Below are 24,867 nucleotides of genomic sequence, written 5' to 3'. Positions count from 1 at the left end.
TTAATTTAAAGCATACAGTATCAATCAAGTGGCATTTTAGTTGTAATGACAGCGCTTTTATAACATGATTAAAATATATCTTGTAAATATGATTTATGTTAGTTGCATAGTATTTGCAAATAATTATGTCTTTCAAGAGACACTTTGTTATTTGAAAATATTGACTATTACAATGTTACTCAAACTGTGAACTCTTTTCATAAATATGTATATTTTATGAATACAATTATTAATTTTTTTCTAACTGGGTTTCCCTGGCAGATGAACTTGTAAAATAACAGGAAACATTTTATTCTTTGTGCACTTGTGTTCACTATTCACAGTTAAAGGACTCTTAATCAGTATTTTTCTTTTAATTTCACTGTTGCCCAAATAAAGCTTTTGATTGGGAACTGGTCCTTCTGCTGAACTATCTTATTCCTCAATACATCTCTGTTCCTAAGAGACCCAGTTAGCCATGGCTTTACTCTGTTTGCAAGACTGACTGCTCTAAGTGTGAAGTCAATCTGGCTGTAATTTACATGTCTGCCAGTCTAATCTCATTACTAGCAACACTTTGTGGCAAAACTAGATTGTATCTTTAGTACAATTGGGATCCCAAAAGTATTGAGTTGTTGAAATTATTATTTAATAATAATAATAATATATAAGCCTATGCTTATATAGGCATAGTATATGCCTATAATACATATATTATTATATATTACATATAATAATATATAAGCCTATATAGTATAGGACATGCTTAATAAGTACTTATTTTCCTTTCTATTCTTCTCAGCAGAAGTCTGCACTGTTTTTCAGTACTCAGTACAGACTTTCAGTTACCCTAGTGCATACTCAGTTTTGTCTTTCCTAGACCAGCAGCTCATTGTTGTCAACATATGACACCTGTGTTTGAATGAATACTCCTCAGCAACCCCATCCTGAAAAACCAAATGCATTCCTTCAAGATTATTTTAAATAGTAAATAGTCCTGAAGTTCTAGCCCTGAGGGTGACTGACTGAGTTGAGGTCCAGTGTGGCTATCAAATCAGTAATAAAAGTGAGAGAAAATTTTAAATGATAGATAAGGAGGAGATTGATTTTTAAAATCCTTGAAAGGAAGAAAAAGAGATAGAAAAATGAGAAAAGGTGATTTATGAAGTAGCTTGTAAAGAACATGTTTAAAGGGCCTACAGGAAAATAAGAGTAGATGAAAAAACAAAAGGGAAATCAACTCCAACTAAATTTCTTTGTTGCCTGGCAGGTAGCTTCCTGGGTGAATGCTTTCAAAGAATGACTGCCTGTCTTCGGCATTTCTCCAAAAATTGTCTCTATGTATCTCTAATAGAATAAAATGTAACTAATAAAATACTGAGGTTAAGAATATGTATTACCTATAGTGCAACAACTTGATTTATAAATATTTTCTTCACCTATTACCATTTCCCAGGGACATTTGTTTCTCAAGTAATTATTTTGTGTATTTATAAAATCCTGATCCCTTGTCTCAGGTATGTTTATTTTAAGGAACAATTTCTAAATGAAGTGCATACATCTAATTTGTGTGTCCATGTTCAAATATATTACTGAAATGAGCAGAGAAGTTTTCAAATAAAATGCTACTCCCTACATCTAGTAAAACACATAAGGAAATTAGAAAAGATTTAGAAAATAACTAAAAGTATTACGTGTCAATCTCAAAAGGTTATATTAAATATCTAGCTATGCTTTCCTCATAAAATTCCCTAAGATCAACATCAGAATGGCATTCATATAAATTATGAGTCTGATCTAAATTTACTGTTTATTTTTTAGGCTGAAAGGGATCAGTAATCTCAAATTAAACTAATAGGCTAGTGAACATGCAGACAAGAATAAGTTACTTTTAAGGAAGCAATGATTCTATAAGAACAACTATCTTTTTAAATGCAAAGAAACGAGCTTTCGAGAAATTTCTGAAAATGTCACATGAAAATTTATACAGCACTCTGAAAGATTTCTTCAAAGGGAGCTAAAAGTTGTAATTCTATAATAAATGCCCTTCAAGACACTGACCGATTAAAGGACCATTCCATAGACCATGGTCTTCTTTGCCAACTGTACAGATTTCCTGAGTTACTTAAAAAAGCTTGGTTAAATAAACTCTATGAGTGCAGCCCATGATTACATTTTTGAAGTTAACAATTTTTATGATTTTATCTTTTGAGATACATTTGGTGATTGGAAATTTGATACTGAATAGCAGCCTCTTGAAGATTTCAGATTTAAGGAGTCTCCTGTGCAAAGTGAAAAATTCACTGAATATAAAATTATTGCAATTTTTACAGACTTAGAAGCTAATGATTACTTTAACATTCATGCTGAGATTTTCTAGATGTTGGCTAATATGCGTCCCTTAGATAAGTATATTTTATTTTCTCTAATTCTTTCTTATTGAAAAGTGAATAACGTTTTTTTTTTTTTTTCTCAACAGTATTTTCATCATTTTGTGCTTAGCCTCAACACTATTATATCAGAAATTCTGTATTTCTAAGCATGAGATGGACCTTTTTGAGGGTTTTTTTTTTTTTAGGATTTACACTTAGTACATTTATAATGGTAATCCAAACCCAAAGGTGAGTACAGTTCTGATTTCTTTCACTGTAGATTGGTTCTAGGACTTTGTATAAATGGATTTTATAAATGTGCTCTTGTGTCTGGCTTCTTTGGCAAGTCATAACATTTTAAGATTCATCCAAAGTTTGTATATGTCAATAGACTCTTCCTTTTTTATTACTATGAGTAAACCATATTTTGCTTATCTGGTCTCCTAATAATAGACATTTTGGTTATTTCCAGTTTGGTCTATTGTGAATAAAGTTACCATGAACATGTTTGTTCATGGTAACTGAACATGGTAATACCATGAACATATTTTCCATTTCTCTTGGATAAACACCTACACTTGGGATTGCTGGGTATTGTGGGTGATATATGTTCATTTGCCAAACCAATTTTTCAAGAGGTAGTACCATTTTATTTAATCTCCAGTGAAGTATGAAGTATTGCTCCAAAGCCCTGTCAATATTGTACTAATATAGCCTTTTTAATTTTAGCCATTATAGCAGGTACATATAAAATTTTAAAAATATGTATCTATCACATTTGCCCATTAAATGTCAATTATATTTACATTTGGTGTGCTATTTCTCCCTGAAGATCATTTCCTTTCAGTGTGAAGAAAGTATTTTAATATTTCTGCATGGAAAAGAGTTAACAATTGGCTTAGTAGGCCTGGGTGCCTTAAATCCAGAACATTCTCAGAAACGCTGTTCTTAAGGACTGGCCTTTGGACACTACAGAGAGATGAGCTCTGAGCCCTTGGCATAGTCGATCTGCTAAGAATATTTTTAAGTCACAGACTTGAAGAGTTTATGCTAACAATGTGATTTATGGTAAGCTCCATGCTGAGATTTGATTCCTGATGGGACTCGCATGATTCTTCTATGTCTAGCGGCCAGTACTCCAAAGCATACATGATCTTTCTGTTTTGCACCCTAAATGCCACTTTTATTTTGTCTTGTTTTCGCTTTGCTTTACAGTCTTGTGCCTTGTTTTCTGACTGCAGGAGACTTCTTTTTGCCCTGCTGCCTTGCTCTAAACTTCAGTAGCTATTGCCTTGTACTTATTGATGACTTAGGGTACCCAGGATGGATTTCTCTTAGTTTACCTACCTTCCTCGTGTATCTTTAGCCACCACTACTGTACCCACTAAAATGCTGGATGCCTCAAAGGAATCTTTCTCAGATATCCTTCCTTGCCCCTGGCCCGCTAGTTCTTGATGTTCAGTGCAGATCAGAAGCACTGCAGAGGCAGTTCTCTAAGGAAACCTAACCACGCTTTCAGCTCCTGCTTCTTATACTTGGTGAACTCCTTGTGTGTTTCAGAGAGATTTCTCATAGTTAACTTGCCCCTTCTCCAGGCTCTGGTGTCCTACCTGGTGTTATCAGTGAAGACCCACAGGGAAGAGTTGGTGGTTTATACTGGCTTTGTGGACAAGGCTATTGGGATTCTGACTCATCAGGCCATCCCAAGGGGTCTGCAAAAAATTCATTTGAAGTTTTTCTGATTTTTCCTTATCATGATACCTCCTCATCTTGTCATTCTGCCAAAGTCCTACAGAGGGCTCATCACATTCTGCATTTCAGTGTTGCTGCTGCTGCTGCTAAGTCACGTCAGTCGTGTCCGACTCTGTGCGACCCCGTGTATTTAGGCTTATTTGCATCTTAGATTTCTAAAAGATTTTTTAAAACTATGCATTTGTAACCTGTATCACTCATTTTTATTTTAGAGTGGGAGCAAGGAATTGGCAACCCACTCCAGTACTCTTGCCTGGAAAATTCCATGGATGGAGGAGCCTGGTAGGCTACAGTCCATGGGGTGACAAAGAGTCAGACATGACTGAGCGATTTCACTTCACTTTCACTGGTCCTCTGCAACTCTGTACATTTTACGTGGAAGCAAAAAGTCCTGTACACATGCCTTACTTAATAAAAAGAGAACATGTAAGAAATGAAGTATTTGTCCATTTATTTAATTTAAGATATAGTATTTAATGATCTCTACCTGCCAGATACAGGAAATACAGCATTGAACCAAACAGTCCAAATCTTTCAAGGAGTTTACATTCTACTGGGGGGAAAAAAGTAATAAACAAAACTGCCAGTTATATTATATGTTAATGATATGTGCTAGAGAGGAAAATATAGAACACTAAAGGAGATATAAAATGTCAGGATGGTGTTTCATACTTCAAATGTTGGGGACCAGGAATTTTTCACTCAGAAGGTGATTTTAAGTACAGATCTGAAGGAAAAGATAATGCTGAAAATTTATGACCCTTTTCTATTAGAAAACTGGGCATTGGACAGCTGCATCTGCTATATCTTAGAAACTTCTCTTTGATGTACACAGTTGTTTCCCCAAACCTTCCAACAATGCAATCCTCTTCTCACACAATCAGGCATAGACAACATAAATTAAACAGCAATATATGTACTACCATGCTTGATTTTCATATTTGAAAATAATTTTTAAAAAGATGTTAAAACACAATCCTGTGAAAGACTCTTTACAAGACTAGGTGCTCTAATATACTGCTAGGATGTTATAAACCAATAACCTTTGACCCAGATAGTTCATATTGTCAGGCGAGTGTATTCTCCTCGGTTCTGTCGTGTCTCAACAAAAATTTGAAGCGACGGATGTTAGAGCCCTCTGTGTGTCATAGCTCTCAGTCAGACCGTGTTATAGCCCTCCGGTCTTGGACAGACCATGTTATAGCTCTCAGGTCTTGAACAGACCATGTTATAGCTCTTAGACAGATCAGTGTTACAGCTCCATGTTACAGCTCAATTTTATTTAAAAAATAGCAGGAAAATACATCCTGAGGCATGAGGGCATGCCGACCCAAAGAAGAGAAGAGAGGGAAAGGGGAGCAGCGGCCCTTTGGCTCCTCTTTTTATATGTTTTTTCCTCCCACCTGGGCCTGCCCTATGTAAATTGGGCTAGCCAGGAGTGCTGTTTGTTCTACCTGAGGTCCTCACTCCGGTCCTCGGACCTTCCTTTGCTCTATTTTCACAGGCTTTTCCCTTCCTTGTCTTTTAGCCACCGCCATTTTGGACTCCTGTTGCCTATTCTAACTATCTAACAATATTATGGGATCAATTCTTAGAAAGTCTAAGATTTGCTGCCTCACTATTAGAGATTGGAAAGCTAATGATCACTTTGCAACTTGCTGAGACCTAGCTGCCACCACGAACATGCAAGCCTGCAATTAGTAAGGTGAATATAACACAGCACCTGTTTCTGTTGTGACAGGACAGTCACAGAAGTGTGGGCTGGCACTGTCTGCCTGGTAAACAGAGCACAACATTTCTTGTATGGCTGAAGTGATGTGTTCCTAGTCAATAACTTTTAGCTCTCTGGATTTTAGTCAATACACTGGGTTCTAGGCGAGCAATTTAGGCAGTAGCTTCTTGATCCCCAAGCTTTCTGGTCATGCAGAGGCAGCAACACACTTAGAAGGTCTCTATGATCATGCTGTTCTGTGAGTCATTCCTGGAAGACCTAGAGATGGCTCTTGCAGCCCTTGCAAATACTTCACAACAACTAATTCCCCATCAAAACTTTCTTCTGTTTGAAAAGAGTTCCTTCTGTTACTGCAATTGCCTAATGATAAAGCAACTCATTAGAAAAGGGCAAGGGGTTTGTACAACTATGTGTATAATAATAATAGCATGGCTAAAATTTAAAAAATAATATATAAAAGTTTAAAGAGGCAACTGGTTAACAAATGGTCATACAGAAATGCAATAAAATAATACATATCCATTAACTAAATTTATTTATTTTGAAAAAATCAAACTTTACAGAGAAGTTTTAAGTATATTACAGTGAATTTCCATGTAGTACTTACTTTCATCTACATTCACTTATGTACCAATACTATTACTATATATATTTTGAACTGTAAACTATTTATAATATATGGACAGAAAAAGTATAAAGAATCTCCTTTTGATAACAATATATCTACATGCATTATATATTTTCTCTTTATTTTTTGTTATATCGTTATCTACATGCTTTATATAAAGAAAAATATTCTTAGTGGTTTTCTCCAGACAGACAAGTTATAGATGACTGATTGCACTTTTATTTTTTCCCCTGTGAAATTATTTGTCTACAAAGAACATATATATATATATATATATATATATATATATATATATATATATACATTTTTTTTTTTTCCAGTTGTTAAGTCATGTCTGACTCTTTTGTGACCCTATGAGCTGTAGCCTGCTAGGCTTCTCTGTCCATGGGATTTTCCAGGCAAGAATATTAGAGTGGGTTGCCATTTTCTTTTCCAGGGGATTTTTCTGACCCAGGGATCAAACCCCTGGTCTCCTGCATTGGCCGGTAGATTCTTTACCACTCTGCTACCAGGGAAGCCCCCCACAAAGAACACAGTATAATAATAAAAGGAGCTACATTAGTTTTCAGGGAGTCCCTTGTAATTAGTACAGAGTTCTTTCATCAAATTTCTTTTTTTAGGATAGAATGAAAATTTCAATCACCTTGTGTTTCTTTACCAAGCTAGAGTGTACACTTTCTTTATACAATACCTTATTATTTTATTAACCTATAATTACCTACTGAATATTATTGAAATTTGTTTAATTTTTTGAATGATACTTTATAAACAGCTAGAAAACTGTCATTTCAAAGATGACTGAACTTCATGTAAAACATAATTTATAAATTAATATCCTTCATTCAATCTCTGAAATTTTCAAGTGAAATAATTCTGTATTACTTTACTTGATTAAAGGTGCTGTGGAAAGGGGTACGAGTTTTGATGCTGTGATTTGAAATTACTTTTCCTTATAATCCTCTTTAGATTCATGTCTATTTCAATTTTAAACCTAGGCTACTCCCACCTTTAACTCTTTTTGTAGTTATCATTGACTGCAACAGACAAAGGACTTGGCGCTGCTTTAGGGTGAGATGGTTATCACAGATGAATATCTGCAGCATTCCACCATGTTTATTTACCTACACCACTTAGAAAACAGTTGTAAACATCAACACTGGCCTTAAAATTATCAGGATCTCATATTCACTAACTGTTATTATACATGGCTTAGAGATTAAGAGCCAGAATTTCTAAAGGCACAATATAGTTAAGTAAACAATAAATATGAAAGTTAACAACCTAGAAACAAGCAGAGCCTAAGAAACCAACTGCAGGTTTTCTTATACATTATGATGTCAAACAAATAGGTAAACACAAAGGATACATTCACAAGAAGTGAGTTACTATGAAAATTAAGATTGACTGGAACCACCTTCCTTAAAAATGTTTGATCCTCCTTCAAATCATCTGCAGTGTTTGAGAACTTTAAGATAATTCATCCTACCTGAGAATTCTTCCTTAGGCTGAACTGAAATGATTTCTTTATTCCTTGGAGACATACAGAAAACTGCCTTAGGAAGATTATTGTTTCAGAGTTAAAATAGCTTAATTTCTTCTGCTGTTCAATTTCTTTTATCACCCTGTTCTTAAAATTATAACTTTGCAACTGAAAATATAGTTAACAGTAGTAACTGTGGAGAGATTAGTGTCAAATTGTAAGACACTTAAGGCTATGAATTTGCAGGTGAAATTCCAGATCAAAGGGAAGGAATAATCTGTGCCTTCAAGTCTTATCAGCTCTGTATATAGACATGCTTTTTTGAAAAAGTGTATGCAAATTGTAGATCTTGCCATTTGAAGACGTTCATTTTCAAAGTGAAGAGATTGAAACTTTATGTAAGTTTCTGTAAAAATTCCAACTTTTAAGTACATATAAAGTTTGCTTAAAGCAGTACCTGTGGCCATTTTCACAAGACGCCTATAGGAAAAGGGCTCAAAAATAAAACAACACACGCTGGAAAATATTAGTTCAAAACAAAGTTCATTTACACACTATTTGTTTAAGCATTTATTTAACATTATTATTATATCAGTTTCCTTGTTTCAAAGAACCATTTTTTCAGTCAAAACATTTGTTACTTTTACCGAGAGCTTATTTAGTTTTTCATTTTAGATTTTTTTATTTCAAATTTTTAAATTATATATTTTTTAAATGTACAAATTGAGAATGTGATGTGTATACACACATTGTGGAATGATTTCCAAGACTGAGATAATTAACGCATCTATTATCTTACATAGTTAATATAGATAACTTTGATGTGTGTCATGAGAACACTTAAATACTCTAAAAAAATTTTAAGCACACAATACTGTATTACTATAAGAACCATCCTGTATATTTGATCCTCAGAATTTATTTGAAAAATCTGTGGCTTTGACTGACGTAAACTCACTTCCCTCTCTCTTAGATCCTGAGAGGCACCATTTTGTTCTTCTGTATTTTTTTTTTTTTTAATAAATTTATTTATTTTAGTTGGGGGCTAATTACTTTACAATATTGTAATAGTTTTTGCCATACATTGACATGAATCAGCCATGGGTTTACATGTGTTCCCCTTCCTGGGCCCCCCACCCACCTCCCTCCCCATCCCATCCCTCTGGGTCATCCCATTGCCCCGGCCCTGAGCATTTGTCTCATGCATCGAACATAGAATGGTGTTCTGTTTCACATATGATAATATACATGTTTCAATGCTATTCTCCCAGAACGTCCCACCCTCACCTTCTCCCAGAGAGTCCATAAGACTGTTCTATGCATCTGTGTCTCTTATTCTGTCTTGCATATAGGGTTATCGTTACCATCTTTCAAATTCCATATATATGCATTAGTATACTGTATTGGTGTTTTTCTTTCTGGCTTACTTCACTCTGTATAATGGGCTCCAGTTTCATCCATCTCAATAGAACCGATTCAAATGTATTTTTTTAATGGCTGAGTAATATTCCATTGTGTATATGTACCACAGCTTCCTTATCCATTTGTCTGCTGATGGACATCTAGGTTGCTTCCATGTCCTGGCTATTGTAAACGGTGCTGTGATGAACATTGGGGTACACGCGTCTCTTTCAATTCTGGTTTCCTCGGTGTGTATGCCCAGCAGTGGGATTGCTGGGTCATATGGCAGTTCTATTCCCAGTTTTTTAAGAAATCTCCACACTGTTCTCCATATTCTTCTGTTTTTATGAAGTCTCTCTCTCTCTCTCTTTTTTCAAGATTTCTCATGTAAGTAATACCAAAGAATATTTGTCTTACTCCTTCTGGCTTATTCACTTAACAAAATGCCCTCCAGATTGATGCTGTTGTTGCAAATGAGAGGATTTCTTTCTTCTTTTATGGCTGAATCATATCCCATTTTATGTATTGATACAGCACATTTTTTAATCAGTTACAATATGTGCACTTTTTTTTAATCCATTCACCTGATGATGGACACTGAAGTTGTCTTCAAATCTTGGCTACTGTAAATAATGCTTATGAATGTAGGAGTGCAGATTTCTCTCAGAGATACTAATTTCATTTATTGAACATCCAGGAATGGGATCACTAGGTCATATAGTAGTTCAATTTTTAGTTTTTGAGGTAGTTAATTACTATTTTCCATAATGGCTACATAATTTTTCTTCCACCACTAGCATATAAGAGTTTCCTTTTTTCCACATTATCACCAATATTTGTTGCCCACTATCTTTTTTTTTTTTTTTATAATAGCTATCCTAACAAGTGTGAGGAGATATTGTGGCTTCAGTTTGCATTTACTTGATATTAGTTGATGTTGCCTATGATTTTGATATCTTATCCAAGAAATTATTGCCAAGATTAATGTCAAGAATATTTTTACCCGTGTTTTCTTTCAGGATTTTCATGGTTTCAGGTCTTACATTTAAGTTTTTGATCTGTCCTGAGTTAATTTTTATGAGAAGTGTAAGCTAGGGGTCCAACTTCATGTGTTTGCATTTGAATATCCAATTTTCCCAACATCATTTATTGAAGAGACTGTTCTTTCTTCATTACACATTCTTCACACCCTTATCAAAAGTTAGGTTACCATGAATAAATAGGTTTACATCTGGACTATATTCTGTTCTACTAGTTTATGGGCCTGTTTTTATGCAAATACCACACCGTTTTGATTATTATAGCTTTATAATATGGCTTGAAATTAGGCAGTGTGATACCTTTTGTGGTTTCATACAAATGTACGGTAGTTTTTGTTTTTGTTTTTCCCTGGGAAAAATGCTACTTGAATTTTTATAGAGATTTCACTGACTCTGTGGATCATTTTGGTAGTATGGGCATTTTAACAATAATAATTCTTCCAATTCAAGAACACTGAATATCTTTCTATTTAATTGTGTGTTCTTCTACCATTTTTCATCAAGCTCTTATAGTTTTCAGTGTACAGGTATTTCCCCTCTTTGGTTAAATTTATTTCTAAGTACTTTATTGTTTTCAATGCTATCCTAAATGCCAATACTTTTTAGATTTCTCTTTCAGATAACTTGTGTTTAATGTACAGAAACAAATTACTTTGTTATAGTACTACGCAAAACAATGTCCAAACATATCAGCAATATTTTGTCAATAGAATACAAAATTGCTTAACATGCCACTTGAAAAAGAGAAACAACAAGCAAAGATATGTAAACAACCTAGGCTCCACTGATGGATGAATGGATAAAGAAGATATGAAGTATATGTAATAAAGGACAAACTTGACTTCTTATCTGATCAATGCCTTTAGCTCTAACCCTTGTACTCTGTTGCCTGTGTTTAGTCATGCTTGCTCTGCATCTTCCTAAAAGAATGTTGCCTATAGTCTGAAATAACACATCATGGCCCATTCTCAATGTTCTGACCTTTAGAAGTATAACTCTTTTCCATTCTTAAAAAGATACAAAATATCCAGATTAGAAAATAACAATTATATTATTGAAAGCTTATAGGAACATTGTGATCAGACCCAGGTACAGAGCTGCAAGAACAAAAGAGTTTGTATTTGAATATTCCCTTTCCTTTTAGCATAAATAAGCCTACATTCTAACTTGAGAAAGCTGGTTCTTTGGGACACTAGTCCACCATCTTCTCAGTCCATTGACTTTTCAAATAAAATTTCTATACCTTGCCCAAACAACTTATCTTTCAATTTATTGGCCAGTCATGCAGCAAGCAGTAGGAATTTGCACTTGGTAACATACATACACAATGGAATATTATTCAACAACAAAAAAGTCATGACATTTGTGACAACATGGATGAAACTTGAAGGTATTACACTAAGTGAAATAAGTCAGAAAGAGAAAGATAAATACCATATGATTTCATTCATATGTTGAATCTAAAAGAACAAAACCAGTGAAAAAATAAAATAAAAACAAACTCACAGATACAGAGATCAGATTAGTGGTTACCAGAGGGGAAGGAGGTTGGCAGCTGGGTGAAATTAGTGAGGGGGTCAACTGTATGGGAAAAGATGGCAACTGCAATTGCAATGGTGATCACTATGTAGTGCATACAAATGTTGAATTATAATGCTGCATATCTGAATTACATGTAATTAAAGAGAAAGAGAAATAACAAATCAAAAAAGCCATAACTTACTCAATTTATCAAAGGTAAGCATGTGCCAATAAATTATACAATTACCTCAGTACTTATATTTGAAAGGTGATTTAAAAAAAAAATAAAACCATGTTTATTTAAACTACTTTCATTACTCATAAATATTCTACATAAAATGCCCTGAGTCAGAATGGCAAAGCATTATTATTGTGGTTGCTATACAGATTATTAACTGATGGCATAAGTGGTAGGTCTTTAAAACACATTAAATATCAGATGGGAAAAATAATTCATCAGAGTGAATTTTATTTTTTTTTAATACTAACATGTATAGCTCTGCATTAAAGATGCCATGCAAGTGAAACAATTTTATGTAACTTGTCAACAATGATGATTTACTAATACCTCTCCTCAGTAATCCGCTTGCAATGCAGGAGACCTGGATTTGATCCTTGGGTTGGGAAGATCCCCTGGAGAAGGGCATGGCAACCCACTCCAATATTCTTGTCTGGAGAATCCCCATGGACAGAGGAGCCTGGACAGGCTGCAGTCTATGGGGTCGCAAAGAGTCAGATATGACTAAATGACTAAGCATAGCTCCTCAGTAAAATGGCCTTTCCTTTGAGTCCTGTAGAGAACTCTAATGTCCGAAAAGTCACAGACAATAAGTAAGTCAGCTCTAGCCATTTAAAAAATGTGATGTTCATTCTGATTGTACAAATATGTTCAATCTAAATTTCTTAATACTTCAATTTGTTTGCACTGGTCTTTGGCTATATAGTTCACATATTTAAATCAACTGCCTTCTAAAATTCAGGGTTTTAGCCAGAATCTCAGTAAGACTTCCCTTGATATCTAGATTTAAATAAAAAGGGATTTACAAATTGTCAGCGTATCCAGAACAGAAAACCTTGTAAAACAGTAATAAACTGGAGGAATTGCTTGATGTTAACACAAAGTAAACCTTGTAAACCTAGGAGATAGATAAACCTGCCAATAGAATTACAATTTTAAATGTGAGACTTTATTGAAGTGGTAAATTAGTGGAAGAAAGGGTTTTAAATCAGTTTATTGGTCTTTATGGTCACTTAAGTTGACTACTTGTAGCTGAAACTGCAGAAAGGAAGATAAATTAAGTAGAATCCACTAAAAAGAGTTGGAATTCGTAGTGAACAGAGAGTGCAAAGAATCTCTCCTTAAAAAATAAAAGATAAAAACAAAAATTACACCATGTATCATAACAGACAAGTCAGTACAAGAATATTTCAGAGTCAATTTTACTCATATTTTAAAGAAAGAAGAATAGAAAGTAAGCTTTGTTTCAGTATTGTCCATCACAATTATCAACAACAGAGAGAAAAAGACAGCTCCTTCAATTCTATTACACTATCTTCTGTACTCAACCACTGTGCATTTTGGTCAGTAATATGGACTAAATTATGTCCTATCCAAACCGAGGTTGAAATCTAATCTCCAGTGTGACTGTAACTGGAGACAAGGCCTTTAAGAAGGTAATTGAAAGTGAAAATGTTAGTTGCTTAGTCATGTCCAGCTCTTTGCGACCCCACAGACAGTAGCCTGCCAGGCTCCTCTGTCTAGGGAATTTTCCAGGCAAGAATACTGGAGTGGGTAGCCATGCCCTTCTCGAGGGGATCTTCCCAACACAGGGATCAAACCCAGGTTCCTGCATCTGAGCCCAAGAAATTAATTAAGGTTAAATGAGATCATAAGGTGGATGCCCTAATGCAATAGGACAACTGATTTTATAAAAGGAGAAAGATACACCAGGAATAGGTACATTTTGATGAAAAGGCCATTTGAGGATAGGGTGAGTAGGTGACTGGCTGCAAATCAAGCAAACAGGTTTGAGGTGAATCTACGCTACCTGCAGCTTATCTTGGAATTCCAACTTTCAGAACTGTGAGAAAATAAATTTCTGTTTTGGGTACCTTAAGGTATCCAATCTATGGTATTTTGTTATGACTGCCCTAGCAAACTAGGGTTTTATTTTATTTTATTTTTTTTAAATTCCAGAATGTACATGCTTATAATAAAAATAAAAACTGTTGATCAAGAACTCTGTTACTGAAAATCAGGCTCCTCTTAACTCAAGAATTGAACCAATAAGCTTCTGCGGCTAACATATCTCTCATGCACTGTTTTTATATTCTATAGAATAGGAGCATGGTCCGTCAGAAGGCAAACCAGCACTGTAGCAATCAGTAACAACCACACAAGTACCATGGCAGACATAATTGTGTCAGTCCAGCGCCCCTCAACACAAGACAAAAAGAGCAGAAGCATAACAACATTACACTTGATTTGATGGTGGAAATAGGAAAGAACATCAGTTTGTGTGATCTGAAAAGAAGCACTGGTAGTTCAATAGAAGAGTTTGTTTCCATGATCAAAATACAGAGGTCTGAAAAGACAGATTCTGAGTACATTCAAACTTTGTGCCATTGTTATTTAATGCATAATTTTGAATTAAATCAATGATTTATTTCCTGTGTATTCCAGTTTACACATATCACAGTCACCCTTATATTTTAGTTAGTCATGCATGTCTTAAGTTCATGGTAAAATCATAAACTCCTGGCCAAAAGGGGCACTTCATCTACTTATGATGTGCCTTACACAACTGAAGCAATTGTATGCAGTTGGGTTCTCTATAAATACTTATCACATTATAGAACTCTGAAACAGACCGGGGGTATTCACAATGAAATCATACTGTAGTATGATTCTGGGCTAAATCTTCTAATGAATTTAGTTGAAATTAAATATATATACTATATTTTCTGGCGCACAGTTTTTGGTATATAAAAAAATAAGACATATTAAAAAACACATCCTACAAACAAATCTTTGCAACTTTTTCAGGACTTTTAAAAAATCACTGCCTATTCTGTGGACAGTTACAATATTGATGCAATTGTTTAGTTTTGATCAGGTTTGCAAGCTTCTGGCAGATACTTCAAAAGCAACATTTAAGCAGAACATATCTAGATTGACTACTTTCATATGTATGGATGCTTAAGGCTTCCTCAAAATAACTTCTTAGAAGTTTCAACACTATTTACTTGAGAGTCACAGAACACTGACTAATACATGGATGATCAAATTCTGCTTTTCTAAAGGCAAAATCAATACTTTCTGTGATCTATGAAAGATTATTTCAAAAAACAAAGGTAAAATAGCAATATGTATGGAGAGAGAGCATATGCTTGTGTTGCATCCTAATATCCAAAACTACTATTTGGTAAGAAATCTTGTCTTCAATTTCATAACCTATTTTCCATGAAGTCAACTGCTTATCATTAATAAAAAGTCAGTGGCCTTACATCCTTTACTAAATATTTAACGGGTCAGTTGACTTTTTTTTTTTTTTTTTAAGAAAGAGCTTTTTTCTAAGGAAATGTATCTTACAAAGGATCTTTTATTCCCTATTCATTCAGGGGACCTGGGTATGGGGACTTCACTCATCCCCACAGAACATTCTATAGTTGCCAGAAGAACGAACAACATATATGTAATAGACTCAAATGTTTGTGGACAACATAGTGGGTTATAAAGTTCTCGAATACTCCTTAAGCATCAATACTAGATTTAAACTAAGTTCACCAGTTTTACACAATAAGATATAGGAACAATAAAGGCTGTATAAAGGATTTACAAAGAGAAACTGATAAAAAATAATAAAGTGATTAATAAGAGAGTGAAAAGTCACACCTCAGATTGCGAGAATAATTCACAATATATAACCAACAAAAGACTTGTGCCGAGAATATAGAAAGAACTGGCAGATTGATAAGAAAAAGAGTATGTGAGAAGGTGTTTAATATTAGTAATCATCAGAGAAATTAAAATTAAAACCTCCAAATATACCACCATACATTCATGAGAATGATAGAACCAAATGTTGGGGATGACATGGAGCAACTGTGATACTGAAACATTCATGCTGGTGGAGGTGTCAATGGTATAAGTCCTTTAGAAAACCTCTTGGGCAGTGTCAACTAAAGTTAAACACAAGGCAACCTGGTGACCTAGCAATTCCACTTCTATATAAATCTTCAAGAAAAAGGAGTGCACACATTCTACCAACTCATGAGAATAATAATAACAACTAACTCATTATAGCTGAAAACTGGAAACAATCATATAAATCCAAATGACCTCCAACCACAGAGTCAAAATTAGGAGGTTCACATCTGAATTCTTTAAGGTACCATGCAGATGAGATTTTTTTTTCAACTAAAAGTTAATTTGTGACTATTTTACTAGATTTTTATCAAAAATCCTTTGTTTCATATGACTGACATACTTTTGTGATGTCTATAATGCACACTTTATCATTGCTATTACAGGAAAATATTTTAAAATTATTTCCCTATATTTTTCAGAAAAAAATGTCAACCATAAGTAAAATATTAATATGAAATGAATATTTTCACAAAAGAAAAGTAATTTATCATTTTAAAATATATATATATTCATTTCTTAAATGGAAAATTTTAAGAAATATGAATATTTATTTTGTAGGGTTTTGTTTTTAAATTCTCACACTTATAAGCTAATTTTAAGTGAACTAATGATTTTTATTTTATAAAAATATTTATCACACAAAAGAACAGAAAAAGTTATAAAAGTTCCAGAAAAAGTTGACCATATAAAAGCCTTGGCTATTGCTTCTTATTACCACTTGATGTGTAAGTCATTGGCAGATTATTGCTACTTTCAGAAGACAAAATAATTTGTTACTTATCAGCATTATAGCTTAGAAAAATTAAGTACTTTGAGATTATTTTTTCAAGTTATAATTAAAATTTCCAAATAAACCCAAAAGAAGAGAGAGCAGAGCAGTACAATGAACTCTCATGTTCCAATTACCCAACTTTGGTAACTATCAACTTTTTCACTGTTCTTTGGGCAATTTTTTAAAATCAAGTTTTCAAGAATCCCAGGAAGAACCTTTAAACACTGCAGTGAATTAAGATTAATTAGAGATTTCTGAATCTTTGAAAGATTCCATCACTTAGGATGGAATCATTCCTTTCATTTAGGATGATTTAGTTCAACTTTATTGGGCTAACCCCAGGGAAATAGTTTATTTTCTTAAACCAAAGTTAGAACATCAAACCAGAGTCCAACGGTACTGCACTCATCCTAGTCATGACTCACCGTTTCCTTAGTGGTCTAGCAAGATGTTGTAGAACTACTGGCACATGTAAAAACATGGGTAGATTTTAAAAATCATTGTGCTATGGAAAAGACACAACACACAAATGGTTGCATACTGTATGATTCCTTTTTTTATGGTATTTTGAAAGACAAAATTACAAGGGCAGAAATCAGATCAGTGTTTACCAGGAACTGGAGATGAAGGGAGGAGACTGAATACAAAGGGATTTGATGGGACTTTTGTGAGTGATAGGAATACTGTATAGCTTGATTGTGGTCGTGCTTAAATAAATACATATATTTGTCAAGAAGCATCAGGCTGTACACACAAGAAGGGAGAATTTTATAAGGGTAAATTATACTTAATATTACCTAGTAAGTCTTAAATAAAAACAAGCAAACAAAAATCCTTACTAAACTGTCTGATGGATCGCATATAGAGAAGTCTACCATCTTTCTTGATTGGAATAACACATTATTAATGAAGTTTAAGCTGTTTAAGATGTTTGATTTAGGAAAACTTTTTCATATTTTTGGTATTCATCAAGGTTCTAATTCAATAAAATAGCCTATATTGTGTCTATTTTTTAAATAAATGCAGTACCGTACATTAATTATTTAAAAATTTCACCTAACAGATTGATGTCCACCACATGAACTTAGCAAGGTCTTCTAGAATTTGTACTTGCTATACAAGAGTACTTAATTCTATACAATCTTTTGTCATCTTCAATTTAGTCAGCATGCTTTCTTTATAGAAAATATTGTTCCATGTTGAATCATTCTGAATGTGTTCTGTTTGCTTAATTGTTTGTGGGGGGAGGTGCAGTTGTACTGGATTATATGGGACATGACAGGTGTATATGGTAAGGATTTAAATAAACTGATGAAATATAAAGATACTAAAGACTGATAAAATATTTTTGTCTTTGTAAGTGAAGTTACAATATGTCCTGATGTTATAATTAAGTTCTTTCTTTGAAAGGAACGTTTTACATATTTCTTTTATATGCCACTAGGGTTATATTAACTAAATCATACAAATTATTGAGGTTTGTTTCCTTTGGTTCTGTTGACTTTTATATTTTTAAGGGCACTTATATATCTTAAAGAAAAATGTGACATTAAAATTTTGTATACAAATATACCTTAAATTATCATATATTTGTTCTATATAAATAACATACACATATATAGGTAAGTAAACCCCACTATTTTAGATTATGCCATGGTTTGTTTGAACTTGTGATAATCCTACCCTTCCAAATTGTTCTATAGAACACACACAGAGACACACACGATCTCAACTGAAAGAAATTTTCTTTCATTACAGATTCCAGTTCATTCTTAGATTAGTATTAATATAATTATTTTCAAATATAGAACAAAATGTTTCCTCTACCAACAAATAAGGATGTACATCTATCATTATTGGAAACCATGCCATATTCTCAGACTTTTAGGTTAGATTGTAAGCTATATTACAGCCCTCTATTATAAGATGTACAAAGACATTTTAAATAGTACTATATTTGCAGACTTTTTTTAGAGTTAATATTGTATATGTAGATAGTTCTAAGGACTATAAAGTCCTTAACAGTTTATTTATTTTTGTATATCAATTTCAGTGATTACATATCTTTCAAGATTCTTAAATAGGAAAATTGTAATACAAGAAAACGAAAATACATCATTTTTAAACTAACTGGATATTTGAACTCATAATTTTTTCTTCCTGTTAATCCATTTACTCAGGAATATCTTAACTTCCTGAGAGAGACATCTACAACTGACTCCTCCTGTGACTTTTTTCCCAGGCGTTTAAGAAAGTCAGAGAATTCGAAGCAGTAAAAGAGCAGGAGGGACTCACTTACAGATCTGGATATGATTTAGGACACACACATTGAAGTTTAGCTGATCTTAAATGTACAGATTTATCTATTTCATCTTCCATAATGTTCTCATTATTATACTACACATGGAAATGTCAATGAAACCTATTAAACTAGAAAATACTTTGTGAAAGTTATAAAATGTTAGTTTGCATTACATTGCAAACAAGAATTATGGCTAATTCAAGGCACTGTTCATTCTCTTTCTCTTTTTCTAATTCAGTTTCAGTGATACTGCAAACTCTGTGGGCATCTAAAAGGTCATTTTCTAATATATATCATTAGTGCTTGGAATTGGGAGGAAACCACCCTAGAGTGGTGGCATGATTGCTTTCATTTCTAGACATAACACATGTCATCTGGGTGAAAGTCATAGAAAGAGTACAGAAACAAAAGTGTGAACTCTACCTATAAAAGAGGAAATATGTCCCCCAAATTTATTTGAAACAGATGAGAAGTAGCTAAATTAAAAATAAATACATAGATAACTATAGTAAGACTTTATCACAAACTGCATGAATTTTTTTCAAGGTACTTTTAAGAAAAAACACGCTTTCTTTTTCCATAAACTTTTTTCAAACAATACCTTCCAAGTATCTTGAATCAAGTTCTCATTTTATTCTAGGAATAAGACACAGGTCCTGCTATGAGGAGGCTTACCCCATGGTTGAAAAGATAGGAGAGGAGCCACATTTACTCAAAACATAACTGAAGGAGAAGAAATCCCCAAATAACCAAGTTTATCACAACATGCCAAAATTGGCAGAATTGGGAACTTAGGCACTAAATTCAATTTTTAAGAAATAAATTTACACTTTTACACACATTTTCTATAGATGTATAATTCACACTTACAACTATAACCATAAAAGTGTAGTAAATAAAGAATTTCAGAACATAGGACATTGGTTGAAAAGACGATGATAAAAAGTCAGGAATAAATCACTCCTTAAAACACTTATGGATAGTTTCATGCATATTTAAAAAAATAAAAATATTAAGAAATGCCAGATTATGCAGAAGAAGACAGTGAATATGGTTCATCTTACCTCAGCTACCAGTTGCTGAAGAGATGGTGAAGCAACAGAGTGGAGACTTGAGTTACCCCTTACAGGACTGTGGAGACTAATGTAAGCCACAACATTTCTCTGCAGAACCTTCTTGAAATCCTGAAATTAAAAAAAGAAAACTATATCTTTAAGATAAATAAAAGTGACAGATTCCACTTTATCAGTTACATGTTGAAAAATAAACACGTCCTACCTAAAATCATTACCTTGCATAATACTTTATATTTTGTATTTAAAGCAATCTCTTACTATTTAATAGAGTACTCAAGGGTCATAAATGTATTTTAAATAACAGTAGTAAGGGTAGTATTTAAATACTTAAATACAATATTTAAAATGCATTTTAAATATGTATACTCCTCATTGTATATCCATGCAATATACAACACAATATTTTAAGGCATGTTCATGTCCCTCAAAAATGCAAAAATTTAAGAGAAAAATTTAAGAGAAAAATATCCTTATATGGTTTATATAGTATGAAATTCAACTTCAGAATACAGGATGGAATATTTGCTCTAGGACAGCATTTAACTTTACAGACTTTGAATTGGAGAACAGACATGGATAAATCACTTCAGTGTTTGATAAAACCAGCCCTTTCCTTTGGAGTGTTGAGCTACATTTTGCACAAAGTGGCTCTTTATTCTGAACAAAATAGGGCATAATACAATTGTGGCCCTGCACACATTACCTGAAATAAAATGATGCATTTCACCCATAAACTAGCATAAAATGATTCAGTAGATTAGTTATTCCACTTCTCTGCTAAACCCAAATTCCAAAAATTGAAAACCACTGATCCTATTGATAAGTTACCACTAAGAAGCCCTTCTGTTATTTTCTTCCTTTTCCTACACAAATATTTAATGAGTAATTATCATGGTGGCAGGTTTATACGAACACCCTAAAAATTTTATTAATTCATGCCTTAAAAATATTTTTTTCTTCTTCCAACACTATCAGATGAAAGTCTGCAAAGGCTTATATATCCAGCACCTCAATATTATTCCTAGTTTATGTTGAAAATTCAGTTATACCTCTGTAAAAGAGGTGAAAAGACAATTCATTTAAAAACAAATATTTTGAATAGAAACGATGAACTTTAAGCTTAAGCACTCTGCTTTACACATAATGTTGTTATTAAAAATGTTCATTATTACCCAAGAGCTATAAAAAAAAAACAGCTTCTATTAACATACCACCACACTGACAATGTCTATAAGTCAGTCCATTTAATTCTCATGAGAACCTCTTAACATAGACATCAGTACACTTTTAGGAGGAATCAAGCCTTGGAGAAATTACTCTTGCCTAAGATCACGTGTTCTATTGTACAGAAGATTTGAACTCTGATTTCTTTGATTGCAAAATCTATAATATTTTCATAATAGCCTGAGATGAAGATTCTTCACAGGAGAGACGGTGCTTTTTTTAAAGAACCTATTTAGTAGAATGTCATAATTCTCTTCAAGGATCAAAATCAGTATTGAGTCAAATATCTAATAATTCTATCACTATAAATTCCATTTGCCCAGTATAACCTAATCCTTTTAATTATAACTCTGCATTTCAAGGGGATCATGAGCAAAACAAAATTAGAAAGGGCATTATGACCTGTCAACAAGTGCTTTCCTCACTCATCTTCATTAGGGAATATATTTAGTGCACAAATTGGTTTCATCTAAAAGAAAAAAGTCTTCCATTATCACAAAAAGTAGGTTTGATAAGAGTAGACAGAACAGGAAAACAAATAGTTTTCTAAATTCCTCCTCAACCCGATTGTTACAAAAATACTCCATGAACTACACTGAAATAATCTCAGATACAGCAGTTTACAATAGCACATTTTGCTGCTGCTGCTGCTAAGTCGCTTCAGTCGTGTCCAACTCTGTGCAACCCCATAGACGGCTCCGCCGTCCCTGGGATTCTCCAGGCAAGAATACTGGAGTAGGTTGCCATTTCCTTCTCCAGTGCATGAAAGGGAAAAGTGAAAGTGAAGTCACTCAGTCATGTCCGACTCTTAGCTACCCCATGGACTGAAGCCTGCCAGGCTCCTCCGTCCAGTGGATTTTCCAGGCAAAAGAGTACTGGAGTGGGGTGCCATTGCCTTCTCCTCATAGTACATTTTATGAGCTAATAATTAAATTATACAGTATTCACTATTTTCTTTATTATATATTTTTGCTCATCTAGTCATGGAAAAAGCCAGAAAGTGATTGGGTGTATAATTAGTTTCGAAATATGCATATACACATAAATACTTTAAGACATAGGTCTCTAACCTTTTTGAATAGGAAGAACATTTTCTATATGAAACATTTTTTCCTGTGGACTCTTACATTATAATAGTTGTATTTTTAGTATCTGTTGTTTGAGAAAATATCAAATGACCAAAAGGTACAACAGAGTCAATAAATAAAATATTTTATTAACTACAAAAATTATTTACTTAACGTGAAAATATAATTGCTCACACACATAAAGGATCACAATACTGAATTAATTTATGGTTACCATGCATGATGCTCAAATAAATTCAAGAACTATTTGCAATATACTTCCCCATGCAGAGGGGTTAATGATATTTAGGAATTTAAGTTAGGAACTACTATTGTTGCACAAGCCTACTTTGAGAACACAACTTAGAAATATGTGTGCTAAGTTAGAATTAAAATAAATTGACTGAAAAGTATTATGGAAAAGGTTGTATAAAATACTGGAATAAATTTTTTGAAAGAATCTTAAAGATACTTTCTAAAAATGTGCCTTATTGCTACAAGAAAACTAAAACATTGTTTTCATGATAAAAAATTTCTGAGTTACTAAAATCAGCCCATATCACATATATACTCCCCAAATTGTTTTTTAAATTGTTTATATCCTTAAAGTAAGGAATTTGGAATAGAAGTTTGAGAGATTGCTTTAGCTAATATGTTTTTCATCTTACTAAAAATTTGTCAGCTTTAAAAGATTCTGTCAGCAATAGAATTTCTTTATTTGAATTAGTTTTCTTGAGTAATGGAAAAAAAATTCATACCACTAATTTAAATACAGAAAAGTATTTTGATTTCCAATGTATGAATCTTGATAAACTTTACAACTGTAAAATTTTTCTCATTTTGAAACCTCTTTCTCTCAAATTAAACAGGAGGTTTGCTAGCTTCATTCGTATACCTTTTTGATTATTTTTTGATAGCCAATAGACATTTTGTGTATTTTTGAGTGATTAAATGAAAAATGAAATGAGAATTTCTCATTATATATTTGGGATTTTTTTTCCTCTAAAGCTAAAGTAGTAAACAAACTAGAATATCAAATGTTTTTATTTTTCCTAGTTAAACTTATGTAGGTTTTTTTTAATCCTTATTTCTGTTAAAATTCTTTTTATAAAATCATAAAAGAAAATAGAAAATCTAAGAGTTTTATGGTGTGTTTATTGCTGTTAATGTGGAATAAATCCAAAGTTGTCATATCCCATTAAAAACATAGTGTATTTGTGAGACACAGACATATCAGACGCATTTAAAAATTTGTTCCAGTTGTATTCTAACTGTAATCCATTACACAAAAGATTTCCTTTGAATAAAGGCTGGGTGGTGGTTTACTTGCTAAGTTGTGTCTGACTTGCAACCCTATGGACTATAGCCTGCCAGGCTATAATACTCCAGGCAAGAATACTGGAGTGCGTTCTCATTTCCTTCTCCAAAACAAAGCCTACCTAAGGTAGTTAGGCAAGTAGGCAGGTAAGCAGATAGGTAGAGATGCAAGTAGAAAAGAAGCAGCAGGGAGATAGGGGTGTAAGGATAAGAAGAAGGATTGATGGGAGGGAAAAAACAAGGCAGAAAAAAGGAAACTGCTGTATTGAGGCCAATCTCTATATTGTTTAGGTAAGATATAATGCCAAGTTAATACACATTTAACACATAAGATTGTTTCCTAATTTCAGAAAATTGCTAGAAGGTTTATAAAATAAAAAGGTAACTGTATGTATCACTTGATCATTTCTTGTCCATTGCCTGTCAATCTAAGGATTGACATAATAACCAGGTAAACTCCATTGCAGGTATATTAGAGTCTGTAGGTCTGGTAGCAACAAGAATAAGATAGTTGCAGACCACATACAATTCACTGTGGTCTAAATCTAACTCCTGAGCATTGTTAGAGGTGATCTCAGCCAGTGAGCATACAGAACACTCTGGTTGAGATGCACGTTCCTGTTAATGGATTCATCAGTTTTCCTTTGTCTATTCTAGTCCAGAGAGTAAGAGAGAGCGAGAGACAGAGGGCATGACAGCGCAAGTATGAGAGCAAGGCACAATAATTAATGTACATTTACCTCTCCCCATTCATAGGAGCCAATATTTCCAAAAGCTGTTCCTCCCCATGAGCAGAAAACAATAGTACGGTCTGGTCTCCACCCTCTCTTAACTCTTAACATCAAGGCCCGGATAAAAGCTGTGATGATGGCAGTGCTGCTAGCCCATTCTTGTCTATTATAACTGTGAGCGGTATGATGATGGCTGCCAACTATGACATAACGGTCTGGAAATAGAAGGAAACAAGAGCCACTGAAATATAATATAAACCTTAACAATAAATTTAATGACATTTACATAATCCTATTGCACAACCAAGCAACAATTATGTAAA

General features: G+C 33.4%; 1 protein-coding gene across 3 annotated transcripts in view; it reads right to left on the bottom strand.

Moving 5' to 3' along the window:
* NAALADL2 (N-acetylated alpha-linked acidic dipeptidase like 2) overlaps positions 1–24,867 on the bottom strand; it is a 1,599,429-nt gene that overhangs the window by 409,716 nt on the left and 1,164,846 nt on the right. For all 3 annotated transcript variants that reach the window (XM_081570965.1, XM_081570964.1, XM_081570966.1), the window contains 2 exons: positions 24,554–24,759; positions 20,194–20,313 (listed from right to left, as the gene is read on the bottom strand). In XM_081570965.1, coding sequence (XP_081427091.1) covers positions 20,194–20,313; positions 24,554–24,759 — 326 coding nt within the window. The remainder of the gene's footprint in view (positions 1–20,193; positions 20,314–24,553; positions 24,760–24,867) is intronic.

The sequence above is a fragment of the Giraffa tippelskirchi genome, chromosome 2 (genome assembly GCF_054371585.1).
Source record: "Giraffa tippelskirchi isolate mGirTip1 chromosome 2, T2T-mGirTip1v1.2.pri, whole genome shotgun sequence".
Lineage (NCBI taxonomy): Eukaryota > Metazoa > Chordata > Mammalia > Artiodactyla > Giraffidae > Giraffa > Giraffa tippelskirchi.
The sequence above is the reverse complement of the archived record's forward strand: the minus strand, read 5'-3'. Positions and strand labels throughout refer to the sequence as shown.